The sequence below is a fragment of the Tachyglossus aculeatus genome, chromosome X4 (genome assembly GCF_015852505.1).
Source record: "Tachyglossus aculeatus isolate mTacAcu1 chromosome X4, mTacAcu1.pri, whole genome shotgun sequence".
In the NCBI taxonomy this organism is placed as follows: domain Eukaryota; kingdom Metazoa; phylum Chordata; class Mammalia; order Monotremata; family Tachyglossidae; genus Tachyglossus; species Tachyglossus aculeatus.
The window spans coordinates 56,227,659-56,240,925 of record NC_052098.1 but is presented as its reverse complement, the minus strand read 5'-3'; the positions used below and the strand labels follow the sequence as shown (position 1 = coordinate 56,240,925).

The window sequence follows — 13,267 nt, the reverse complement described above, 5'->3', positions numbered from 1 at the left end:
GTTTAGAAAGGGTTTTTTAAGCAGTATGGCTTAGTGGAAAGAGCCCAGGCTTGGGAGTCAGAGGTCATGGGTTCTAATCCCAGCTCCACCACTTGTCAGCTGTGTGACTTTGGGCAAGTCACTTGACTTCTCTGGGCCTCAGTTACATCATCTGTAAAATGGGGATTAAGACTGTGAGCCCCATGTGGGACACCCTGATTACCTTGTATCCTCCCAGTGCTTAGAACAGTGCTTGGCACATAGTAAGCACTTAACAAATGCTATTATTATTATTGTTGTTGTTATTATTGTTATTATTATTATTTAATAAGTATCCACAGTTTCCAAAAGTATGAGACTGGCACAGTTTCAGAATCTGGAGGTGTTCCTACTGAGAGTGTTACCTTCTTCATATACCTAATATCTGATGATGATGATAATTCATTCATTCATTCAATCGTATTTATTGAGCGCTTACTGTGTGCAGAGCACTGTACTAAGCACTTGGGAAGTACAAGTTGGCAACATATAGAGATATAGATAATGGCATTTATTAAGCGCTTACTATGTGCACAGCACTGTTCTAAGCATTGGGGAGGTTACAAGGTGATCAGGTTGTCCCACGGGGGGCTCACAGTCTTAATCCCCATTTTACAGATGAAATAACTGAGGCCCAGAGAAGTTAAGTGACTTGCCCAAAGTCACACAGCTGACAATTGGCAGAGCTGGGATTTGAACCCATGACCTCTGACTCCAAAGCCCATGCTCTTTCCATTGAGCCATGCTCTGGGTTGTTGAGAAATAATCTGGTAATTAGTACAAGCTCCTAATTTTGTTCTTAATGAACTCACCTAAACTATTCACAAGCGAGACACTCAGAATGTAATATTGACCCGGTTCTGAAAGTCTTCCCAGGAGAAAATAGTAATGTTTTTTGCATTTCTTACAAGCAAGCAGGATTATTTACCATGGAGTGCCCCAAAACTCAAGCACCCAGAAGAGTTTTTCCCTAAAATAATGTTTTTCATGATAAATGAAGCCTTCGTGAAGTCAGCTCCCAGCTTAGGGTTGTTGTCCATTAGAACCCTGCGTGGGTTGAATGCAGCCTGCTAATCACAGACTTTCAAGGCAGGGTCAGGCAGGGCCACAGAATTGCAGGGTTTGGGCCAGGCCTCCTTCAGTTGATGGCTCTCAGCATGTGTATGTGCATTGCTCTACGCAGGCAGAGAAGCGCCTTGCCCTGTGACTTAAAGTTCCAGAATCCAATAGGCACATCCATTCCTGTAAGCTGTTCTGTGCATGCCTACATTGATTCTCCACCCAGACGTGGCCAAGTATGGGTCTGCACTACCAGGATGCAGTTTGAGCTGAACTGGAAAGTTGTTCCGCTGTTGGTGATTATTTATGCCCACCTACACAGGAGGATTTTGCAGTATGGAATGTTTGGCTGGTTGGCAAAGGGCTACAGCAGTTTTTAGGAAGGAAGAGGATTAACTGGTAGATTTATTGAACTCAGCATGTGTAGAAATTGCCTCCAAAGAAGACTCGCAATTGAATTGGTTTTTAGTGGCTAAGAAGTAGGTACTGTGATTTCTCTCAAATAGGGTAACTAAAAGCAAGTCGTGGCTTATACATAGGTATAAGTATTAGAATCTTTTCATTTCTACTCTTTGACTAGTTCCTTTGGTGGTCTTGTCCAACACCTAAAATGCTTTTTTCCTAAATTTCTCCACCTGTTAAAGCAATTAAAATACTACTTCATGTTTTAGGGTTGGTTAGATATCAGATTTGTAGTAACTCCTTTTTCATGATAATTTGTGCAGTAAGAAATTGAATAATCCATACATTCTTGAGACTATATTTATATCTGAGTAATACCTTACTCTGAGTAATCGTGATTATTATTATTATTATTTTTATGAATCCCAAAATGGAACAGACAGTGAGCTCTATTCTTCCTTGACTCAAGGCACAAGACACTCCTTGTAAAGAGGTTATGGAGATGACATTTATTCTTTCAGGCCTCTGAATGTCCATTTGGTGCAACATTTTCTCTAAATACCTAATTTACTACCAGTGAGGGTCTAGATCCAGAGGAGACTCTCACTCATAAGAGAAGAGATTACCTCATCTCCGTGAGACATTTCGGAGGCACCAGTATTCTTCTTGTTTTACAGATGGTGAAATTAAGGTCCAGGCAGAGAACCATGTTAGTTTCCAAACTAACTGCTTAGTGGAGCCAGAAATCAGCTGGGTCTTCAGATTCTGAGAAGGAGGTCCCTTTTCCTTTTTTCTTAGATCCCTAGGCCTATTCTCAGATAGTGTTATAAGCCACCTATAATTTGTTCCTAGTTTCAAAACAAGAGAATTTGTCAGCATGAAACTAAAGAAAGGTTAAAAGTTTGACCTTGGAGGCCTTGGGTATAGATGGTTTAATAAAGAAATGCGTATTTTTTTCAGATATCATGATCAACAGGATGTTACCAGCAACTTCCTGGGAGCCATGTGGTTGATTTCAATAACTTTTCTCTCCATTGGATATGGCGACATGGTACCCAATACATACTGTGGGAAAGGAGTCTGTTTACTTACTGGAATCATGGTAAGTACACTTTGTCATTTTTACCGGGTTTTAATTTGCTGTTAACAGCACCTTGAGTGGTGATAGAGACATGCATTGAAGCTGACCAGATTACCTCAGATTTTTCTGCTTTACAGGAAACAAATCTAAAGAAATCTATCCTACTGAAAGGAAATTATACAGAATTTTTCAGTGTAATAAAGAAGTGCATAAGAGATCTGACTTCTGCTTACCCCACGGCCAGGACAGAACTAACCTGTCCATCGGTCTTGATGCTAATTTTGTGAGACCTCCCAAAGTGGCCTGTGACATCATTATGTCACCCTACCAATGATGATATTGGAGCCATTTGGTGGCTTTACTGGATACCTGCCCTCAAAGTCATTCTCTTGTCCTATGGGCAGTCTCTTCCTCAAGTGTCCACAGAGATACACACACACTTATACCACACACACATCCCCTCGTTTGAGGGCTTGGGATGGTTCGGCATCTGGGGCTGGTCTCTGATGGGGGGGGGGGGGGGGGGGGGGGTAGGGGTGTGTGTGTGTGTGTGTGTGTACGTACATACGTACGTACACACACGGGGACTTTTTGAAATTGTGGATCTCTGAGACCACGCCCAGTGAGGATCCTTCTTACTCCCCATGCTCATTTCCCCACACCATTCTTTTACCCTACTAGGACTGATCTGGACTGATCACTCCAGAGCAACATACATGCCTTGGGAAGTATTTCCATTAACAATTGCTAATGGGGGATTAGTTTATCTGGGCCCTGTGGCTAGGGCTTTCTCTGGGACTTCTAACTGGTGTGGCCCCACCTGGGTCAAGTCCCATGTAGCCCAAGATTTGGGGGGCAGGGGAAGGGGAGGAGAGGACAGGTGAGGGGTTGACCCTCTGTTCCAGCTTCTCTCCCTGCAGGTTTGGGGAATCTCACTCTTTATCAGCTTACTAAAGCTGAGCTGGGGTCTTCTGAGCTGAGTCGACCCAAACTGTGGCTCCCAGATGGTTCGTGCATTCTGTTCCTGGCAACAGGCCAGAGCTGAAGGGAAGGGGAGTGGTGAGGAGAGAAAGTAGGATTTATCTGGCTGAGCTTGGGGGAGGCTTTTGGCGGGATTCAGGATGATAGCTGGTGTGGCTATAGCAAATATCACTGTAGTCCTTCTTTGGTATGTGCCCAAACATTACTCAGAGCAAAAGTTTTAGCCAAGCTTAGAGCCTACTGGACTTGATCAGGGGCAGGAGAGAACAACCGAGGGTAAGGATGTCAGATATTCTTCCCCTGCTACTCAAAACAGTATCAAACCAAGGGTTTCCCATCAAACTGGCTGTGCCCACTGATGAGCCAGTGCTGCCCTGTCATCTGAGGCTGGGTAATATACCGAGCTCCAAGTAGGAGCTAGTTCTCAGGACAGTTTGCTCTAAAAGATGTCGCCCAGCTTGGACTCTACCCAGAAGCTGCCCATCTGGCACACAGCTAAGCTGAACCAAACAGATGTCTGCCTGAAAGTCCTGCCAACAGTCTTCAGGCAGAATTTTATGGTCACCAGCAGCAACCTGGTTCCCATAGATTTAAAGCCCTGATTGTTTTGCTAATCTCATTTTTGAGTGTCACATTTTTTTTTACATACTATCAGATAACAAACCTTTTCAGAATTAACATCAGTGTCTATATTTCTTGCAAACAAAAGCCTAAAATTTGCACAGAGTATTATACTTTCCCCAGTTGTTTTTATATAGGGACATTTCCTTTCTCTTTGTAAAGTAGACAACATACTTTAATGTTCGAATGAATAAAACTGAGCTAGAAATCTCTCTGAAGGGTCTCCTGATGAGTCCCCAAGGGACAGCAAGGGCGCTGTTTGTAAAAACGGTGATGAGAGAGGCTCTGTAACTGTGAGTCTTGTGGAATGTTGAAATGACATAGCTGGAATAAAATTCCAAAAGCCATATTTCAGCCTAAGAAGTAGCCGTGACTAAGGGATTGCATCTGTTGTGATGAGAATCAAAGCCAAATCCATCCTCGCTTGAATCGGTTATAGTTTATTCATTGTTCCCTGATTTATGCTTTGCCTTGAAGAGACTCATTCATTCCCTTTACAATAGTAGTGGTATTTATTGAGTGCCCTCTGAGTGCAATGCTCTTCAAGGATTACCTGGCTGGGCTAGCCTCTGATTGAAGTTTTTAGGCTTATGCTCATTAATAGCCCAACAATGTACCAAACCTCCCACAAATCTCTTTGAATCTGAAGTCATTGTCATCAGTTAGCATTCATCATGCCTATGGTCTATGCCAATCAATTAAGAGAAACAGCATGGACTAGTGGATAGAGCATCGGCCTGGGAGTCAGAAGGACCTAGTTCTAATTCCAGCTCCACTACGAGTCTGCTGTGTGAAAGTGTCTATCAACATGGTTATATTGTACTCTCCCAAGTGCTTAGTACAGTGCTCTGCACACAGTAAGTGCTCAGTAAATATGATGAATACAAGAAGCAGCATGGCCTAGTGGATGAGCATGGGGCTGGGAGTCAGAGGGCCTGGATTCTAAACCTGGCTCCACAGCTTGCTGCTGTGTGACTTTGGGCAAGTCACTTAACTTCTCTGTGCCTCAGTTTCCTCAACTGTTTCCATAGATTTTCTCCCTCCTACTTGGACTGTGGGCCCCATGGGACAGGCTGTGTCCAATCTGATTAATTCCTATCTACCCCAGTGCTTAAAGCAGTGCTTGACACATAGTAAGTGCTTAACAAATAAAAAGAAAGATTGATTATGGTATCTACCTCACCACTTAGTACAGTGCTTGGCATATAGTAAACACTTATCAAATACCACCATCATTACAATTATTATCCCCAGTTAGCCTTCTTGCAATTCCTGTTGCTGGCCAGATGAGGGAACGTGGATGGTTCTGCACAAGCCATCACTACTACTGGTAAACTGACTCAAATGCATGTCCTGCTGACTCAGAAATACCCACTTCCCTAATTAATTATTAATGGTATTTGTTAAGTGCTTATTATGTGCCAGGCACTGTACTAAGCGCTGGGGCAGATACAGGCAAATCGGGTTGGACGCAGTCCCTGTCCTCACAGGGCTCACAGTCTCAATCCTCATTTTACAGATGAGGTAACTGAGGCCCAGAGAAGTGAAGTGACTTGCCCAAAGCCACACAGCAGACAAGTGGCGGAGCCAGAATTAGAACCCATGACCTTCTGACTCCCAGGCCCATGCTTTATCCAGTATGCCATGCTGACTCGGACAGCAGTACATTGTAGCTATTTTTTTAAGCACGTAGTGGGATTGTCAGCAATGGTCAAGTGTGATACCGTAAACAGGTCTGAAAGTCACTTCTGAGTGCAAAAACGAGTCTTCTAAGTGTAATCAAATAGTATTTGCATGAACTTTCCAAACAAAAATCCAGTGGATCCACTCGAAGGAAACATTAATTCTAAAGTACCTGGTTGAAAAGTGAATGAATTTTTAAGGAACATTGCATGTATTGATACACACATCAGAGAACACAGAAGTCCTACTTCTGCAGGATGAGAAAAACAAGGCCTTGATCTTAGCCAAAGAGGGGAATATATTTAAGTAAATAAATGATGCCTTCAAAAGAAAAGCTGTTTAAAGTGATAACCTAATTAATCCTAACTAATTAATTTTAGGGATTAAATGAGGAGCTTTAGGAGGTACTAAATCCATTGCAGGTATTTAGTACACTGAAGAAATCTTAGAATACAGAATTCACTTGGTTAAAGCAACAGCATCTTATGGGTTATACAGCAGGCCTTTCAGAAGAAATTGTCCCATCCAACATCTCATTGGCTTGGGGTCTGATAGTAACATACAAGTCATGTAGGCTATTGCATAGAGGAGGGATTATTGGACAGGGAAGGGGTTCATGGGGAGGGGATAAGAGGAAAAAGGAAAAAGGCAGAGGTGTAAACCACAGAAGTACAGACCGGGAAGGAAGTATTATCAGAAAGAAGGCCAAAACAGGCACAATAGATCCAGTCTTGGGATTATAAAAAAGATGCCCCTGGATTTGGGAAGGGAAAAAAAACACCTTTCCAAACCTTTCTGCATTTTATGGATTTAAATGATGAAATGCTGCAAATTGCTGATCCTAGGATGATTCTTTGTTCCTGGAACTTTGTTGATGTTCCAGCTCCTGCACTTCCCACCATAGTAAATTTTAAATTTGTTCTTCATCAAACTGAATACACTTGTGAATTGTTCCCTATCCAGTATCCTAAATCAAGCCTTGTGTTGGAGCAGGGGGAGGTTGTTAGGTGTAATACTGTGATTTCTAAGGAATACTTTGCCATGCTTTGTATCATGTTTCCAAGAGGGAAGCCAAGATTAAAATGCAATATACAGAAGTACAAGCCAGAAATGCTGTTATGCAAGGAGGAACCAATTGTCTTTAATAATACCAAGGGGGAAGCAAATGGCACTGACCAAAAAGGTTATGCTCTTTGCTCTTCTACAATCTGCAAGGTGCACTTTGAATTTATAAAAGTGATGTATAAATGTGCAGGGCTTCTTCTTGTTCTTGGAAACACTAAAAATATCCCAGAAATTCTGAAATGGTTACTGAAAAAGCTTAACTGGGAGCTCTGAGAAGATACTCCAACCAAGCTATGCAAAAATTACTTTCTTATTAAAAAACGCCATTTCATTTCCTCCCATTAGGTTCATGAGCAGGGAGATTTATTAACACAATTAATTCTAGAAATTTAATAACAAATGTCGATGACCTTGGAGAGCGGCACAATTTAGAAATTTTACTTAACAGGGCTAACCATCTAATTTTATCCAAAATTAATGCTGCTCTTTGAAGAAAAATATGTAAAAGGAAAGTCCCTAGGTTTGGTTATAGGTTTTGTAAAAAGTGACTATGCCATGATAGAGGATGCAGCTACAGATTTGGAAGCTGGATGCACTTCTGGTGTACCAGGCTGATTTTCCAATTGAGTGGGAAAGGAGCATAGTTTTGGAGCCAATCATCTAGGAATTGCTGTGTGCTGATGACTGTGCTCTTGAGGCAGGCACACACACACACACACACACACACACTCTCTCTCTCTCTCTCTCTCTCTCTCTCTCTCTCTCATGAATCACTTCCAAAACACAGCACTCTGGACTGACAAATCTGAAGAAATCCAAGGTTATGTATATGCCTTCACCTGGGAAACCCTACACACAGACCCCCCCCCCCCCACCCAATCAACCAATCAGTGGTATTTATTGGATTCTCACTCTGTGCAGAGTACTGCACTAAGCACTTGGGAGAGTACAATATAAGAGTTGATAGACACTTTCCCTGCCACAGTGAGTTTACTGTCCAAACTTACAGAACATAATGAAGATGCTCTTGTTTAAAGTACTAAGAATTCATAGATTTATATCGGCATATAATATATCACAACATACAGAAGTTATCTACAGGGACAGTAGTACTAATAGTTTGTATATGCTTACTGTGTATAATGCCATGTACAAAGTAGCATTAAATTATTACTTCAGTCTATGAACAATGGTAAATTCTAAAAATAGTGAAACATTTTATAGAAGTGCCCCCTCCCCCTACAATTCATTTAATTCAGTTCATTCATTGAGCACCTACTGTGTGCAGAGCACTGAATTTGGTGCTTGGGAAAGCACAGTGAAAGAGCTTACTATCTAATGGGGGAAGCAGGAAGACACAAATTGGTATAGAAACAACTGATCATACTTCCTTTTTCTTCTACTATTTTTCAATTAATCTATCTGGGGTTGATATGAATGTTCCCTCTCCTTCAGAAACCAGAGGGGCATGATGATAAAATCATTTATCAGGCCAAACAAAATAAAAAATGTCATTGGAGGTAATGGGAGAAGTTAGGGTGTGGACCATCTTTTCTGTCTTTTGAGAGAGCACAGAGTAAAGAAAGGTGGAAGGGAGTTTCAATTAAAAGCCAGCCAACAGCTGGATGATTAATACTTCCCAAATCTATCAAACATATAGGATAGCATTAATAACACATTTTGTGTACTCACGTAGCCCTGTTTAAGCTGTTAAATTGATAATTAGAGATAGGAAAGGAAAGATTGTTTAATAAGGGAAAGATAAACCATTGTGAAATTCTCTGCTACCTTTTCTCCTTTCCAGTAGATGAGTCAGGTGGAAAACCCCAGGATTACATGCTGAATGGTTGATGCCATTTCTCCCATTTTGTGTTCATGTCCCCAAGGAAACCATCCAGAGTAGGGACCTGTTTCATTTGTAAGAGGCTGTTACCAGAAATCTCTGACATCAGAGAAGAAAGGTTTCAGATGTTTGGTGCTTGATCCATTCTGGATACAAATAAACATTGAATTTCTCTGCCTAGAGGGCCGATTGAATAGTGTGGTTTACATTCTTACATAAGGTTTCATGTCATGCCCAACACAGAATAAGATGCTGGGCCTTTTGGGGCATAAGCTTATTTTCCACATCAATGTCTTAAGCTGACCTCACTTTCTCCCTCAGTGACCCCAAGAATAATAATAATAATGATGGCATTTATTAAGCACTTACTATGTGCAAAGCACTGTTCTAAGTGCTGGGGAGGTTACAAGGTGATCAGGTTGTCCCACAGGGGGCTCACAGTCTTAATCCCCATTTTACAGTTGAGGGAACTGAGGCACAGAGAAGTTAAGTGACTTGTCCAAAGTCACACAGCTGACAATTGGCAGAGCAGGGATTTGAACCCATGACCTCTGACTCCAAAGCCCGTGCTCTTTCCACTGAGCCACGCTGAGCTAGTGGTAGTATGTATTAAGAGCTTACTATATGCAAAGCACTGTACAAAACATTGGGAAAGAAGCACACAGATGAAATATAGATACAGTCCCTAGCCATCAAGGGACTCACAGTGTTAGAATAAGGAGGAGAGGGGGCAGCTGTGGACATACAAGAAAGATGAAACAAAAATTTAAAAGACAAGGATGATGGTAAACACAAAAGAAATGCAGCTGCTGCTTTGTCATGGGGTTAGGCAAGTAGAGCAGAAAGTTTCTAAGATAACCACAGTAAGTATCAAGACAGAACTCCTTGTCCTCCCTCCCAAATCCTGCCCTCTCGCTGACTTTCCCATCACTGTTGACGGCACTACCATCCTTCCTGTCTCACAAGCCCGCAACCTTGGTGTCATCCTCGACTCCGCTCTCTCGTTCACCCCTCACATCCAATCCGTCACCAAAACCTGCCAGTCTCACCTCCACAACATTGCCAAGATCTGCCCTTTCCTCTCCATCCAAACCGCTGCCCTGCTTGTTCAAGCTCTCATCCTATCCCGTCTGGATTGCTGTATCAGCCTCCTCTCCAATCCGCCATCCTCCTGTCTCTCCCCACTTCAATCCATACTTCACGCTGCTGCCCAGATTGTCCAGAAACGCTCTGGGCATGTGACTCCCTTCCTCAAAAATCTCCAGTGGCTACCAATCAACTTATGCATCAGGCAAAAACTCCTCACCCTCGGCTTCAAGGCTCTCCGTCACCTCGCCCCCTCCTACCTCACCTCCCTTATCTCTCCTTCTACAGCCCAGCCCGCACCCTCTGCTCCTCTGCCGCTAACCTCCTCACTGTGCCTCGTTCTCGCCTGTCCCGCTGTCGACCCCCGGCCCATGTCATCCCCCTGGCCTGGAATGCCCTCCCTCTGCACATCCGCCAAGCTAGCTCTCTTCCTCCCTCCAAAGCCCTACTGAGAGCTCACCTCCTCCAGGAGGCCTTCCCAGGCTGAGCCCCCTCCTTCCTTTCCCCCTCCTCCCCATCCCCCCGCCTTACCTTCTTCCCCTCCCCAAAGCACCTGTATATGTGTATATATGTTTGTAGGTATTTATTACTCTATTTTATTTGTACATATTTTATTTTGTTAAAATGTTTTGTTTTGTTCTCTGTCTCCCCCTTCTTGACTGTGAGCCCACTGTTGGGTAGGGACCGTCTCTATATGTTGCCAACTTGTACTTCCCAAGTGCTTAGTACAGTGCTCTGCACACAGTAAGCGCTCAATAAATACGATTGAATGAATGAATGAAAGTATCAGTATCAACAGCACTGATTGAGCACCAATTACATGTAGAGCCCTGTATTAGGCCCTTGTGAACTGACAAAATGAGACATGATCCTGGTGCTTAGTACCACTTTGCGTACTGTAAGCACTTGGGAGAGTACAAGAGAGGTGGTAGATTCATTACCTGCCCACAAGGAGCTTAGAGTATAGATGGGGAAACAGGCATTAAAATAAATTATGGATATGTATGTTAATGCTGTGGGGCTGAGGGTGGGGTGAATATCAAGTGCATAGGGTGCCGATCCTAGTGCATAGGTGACACAGAAGGGAGAGGGAGTAGGGGAAATGAGCGCTTAATCCAGGAAGGCCTCTTTGAGGAAATATGATTTTATTAAGGCTTTGAAGGTGGGGAGAGTTGTAGTCTGTCAGATATGATGGGGGAGGGATTTCCAGGACAGAGGGAAAAAGTGAGCAAGGGGTCAGTGGCGAGGTAATCCCTCCTCTCGATTTTTGAGGAGGAAATACAATATTTTTTTTGCACCTTATAACAATAAATTGTAAGCAGTGTGCCCGAGGGTAGGAAGGAAAGGATCTGAACAAGATAATATCAGAGGGGAGTGTCTTCTTTAAAATGTGCACATTCCAGGGTAGGAAGAGGGGAAGGGTGAGTAATTCTGAACAGACTGGCTCCCTTTGGGGGAGGGGAGTTTCTGCTTTAAAGCAGGCAAGCTCTGAGGTTGGAAGAGGAGTAGGAAGAGAGGGTTATCAGAATTGATCAAATCAATCAATCAATCGTATTTATTGAGCACTTACTGTGTGCAGAGCACTGTACTTAGCGCTTGGGAAGTACAAGTTGGCAACATATAGAGACAGTCCCTACCCAACAGTGGGCTCACAGTCTAAAAGATCAATCAAATGCCTATTGTATCCAGCACTGGGGAGAGTGCAATGGAAGTAAGAGATACCTTCTTCTCTTTCTCTTCTTTCTTCCCTCTTTTTTCCTTCTTCTCTTTTTTCTCCTGCTCCCTTTATTGCTATACTTAATTCCCCACGTGATAGCCCCTCTCCTGTTTGGGGGTTGCCAAAATTACACAAAAGAGGGACAGTTATGCTAGTAAATTTGGTAGACATGAGAAAAAAATACATTCATGTATAATCATTGTCCATCGTTTGTGAAGGTGACACTACTGACACTGAGGTATTATGCATGCAAATGTGACTGAAAAGAATGAGGTGGGATCACCACATCCTCCCACATTGTTCCCAAGTAAGGATAATCCTTGTGCTAGTGGATTTGTCCTACATTAGATCTGTCTCATGTCCCAAGCCACGTGAAGCCTCTAATATCAAACCTCCTAATGTTGGCTGGTAGATTCTGTGAATTTGTTTTCCATTGCATTCCGCAGATAACAACAGAATATCACAAATAGAAAAAGTGGCTTCAAAATTTCCATACTTATATGCATTAACAATGCTCTTGAGAACCATTTTGGCCAAAGGAAAAATAAAAGACTTTCCAAAATGTTTCAACGAAACTATTTACTTTGTTTTTCATAAAGTGTCATGTATTGAAACAGTTACTTTTAATATGATGATTGACTATTCATGAGGGATCATTGTGGCCAGAAGAAACAGCTTCCCCTCATTATAATGTTTTTCATTCAGGGATAGTGCTATTTAATTGTATTACTTACATTGCGCTCATGCTCGCTCTCTCTCTCTCTCTCTCTCTCTCCCTTTCCCACTATCCCTATCCCTCTTCCTTTGAGATAATACTGCAACGTTAGAGTGGCTTAAACATCATCTTTCCCCTCTTCAGTTTTGAAGTATTTTGACTAACTTGAATTGACTAATTTAAAGCTCATTTCAATTTAGCATTGGATAATGACAGATCTATTTAACAAAGATAATGGCAGATCTCTAGCTTGTTAGCACAAGTGGCTTTTTGCTAAGATGTGAAAGATAAGACTCTGAAAATTAATTACTGTATTTCCATATTTACACACACAGAAACATCTAATTCACAGTCTTTCATTATTGGTACACATTTAGGTAGCTCTCATATCAAATAACTTTTTATCTTGACTCATTTCTCTCATCCAACCCACATAGTCAATCTGTCACTAAATCCTCTTCATCCAAAGTGCTACCACATTAAGCCAAGCACTTACCGTATCTCACCTTGGTTACTGTATCAACCTCCTCGCTGACTTCCCTGTCTCATGCCTCTCCCCACTTCATTCTGCTGCCCAGGTTATTTTTCTCCAGAAACGTTCAGTCCATTTTTTCCCATTCCTCAAGAACCTGCAGTAGTTGCCCATCCAATTCTGCAAAAACAGATAATCCTTCCCATCATCTTTAACGCATTCAATCACCTTGCCCCCTCCTACCTTACCTCACTGCTTTCCTACTGCAACCCAGCCTGCAAACTTCACTCCTCTAATGTCAACCTACTCACAGTACCTTGATCTCGCCTATCTTGCCACTTACTTCTCACCCATCCTGCCTCTGGCCTGAAATGCCCTCTGACAGAGGATCACTTTCTCCACCTTCAAAGCCTTATTGAAGGCACATCTCCTCCAAGGGGCCTTCCCTGACCAAGCCCTCATTTCCTCTTCTTCCACTTACTCTGCACCACTCTTGCATTTGGATTTGTACCCTTTATTCACGC

General features: G+C 42.6%; 1 protein-coding gene across 1 annotated transcript in view; it reads left to right on the top strand.

Annotated features, from left to right (window-relative positions):
* Positions 1-13,267, top strand: part of KCNN2 (potassium calcium-activated channel subfamily N member 2) — a 127,097-nt gene that overhangs the window by 87,526 nt on the left and 26,304 nt on the right. The window contains exon 4 of the mRNA XM_038770072.1: positions 2,440-2,581. Within this exon, the coding sequence (XP_038626000.1) occupies positions 2,440-2,581 (142 nt within the window). The remainder of the gene's footprint in view (positions 1-2,439; positions 2,582-13,267) is intronic.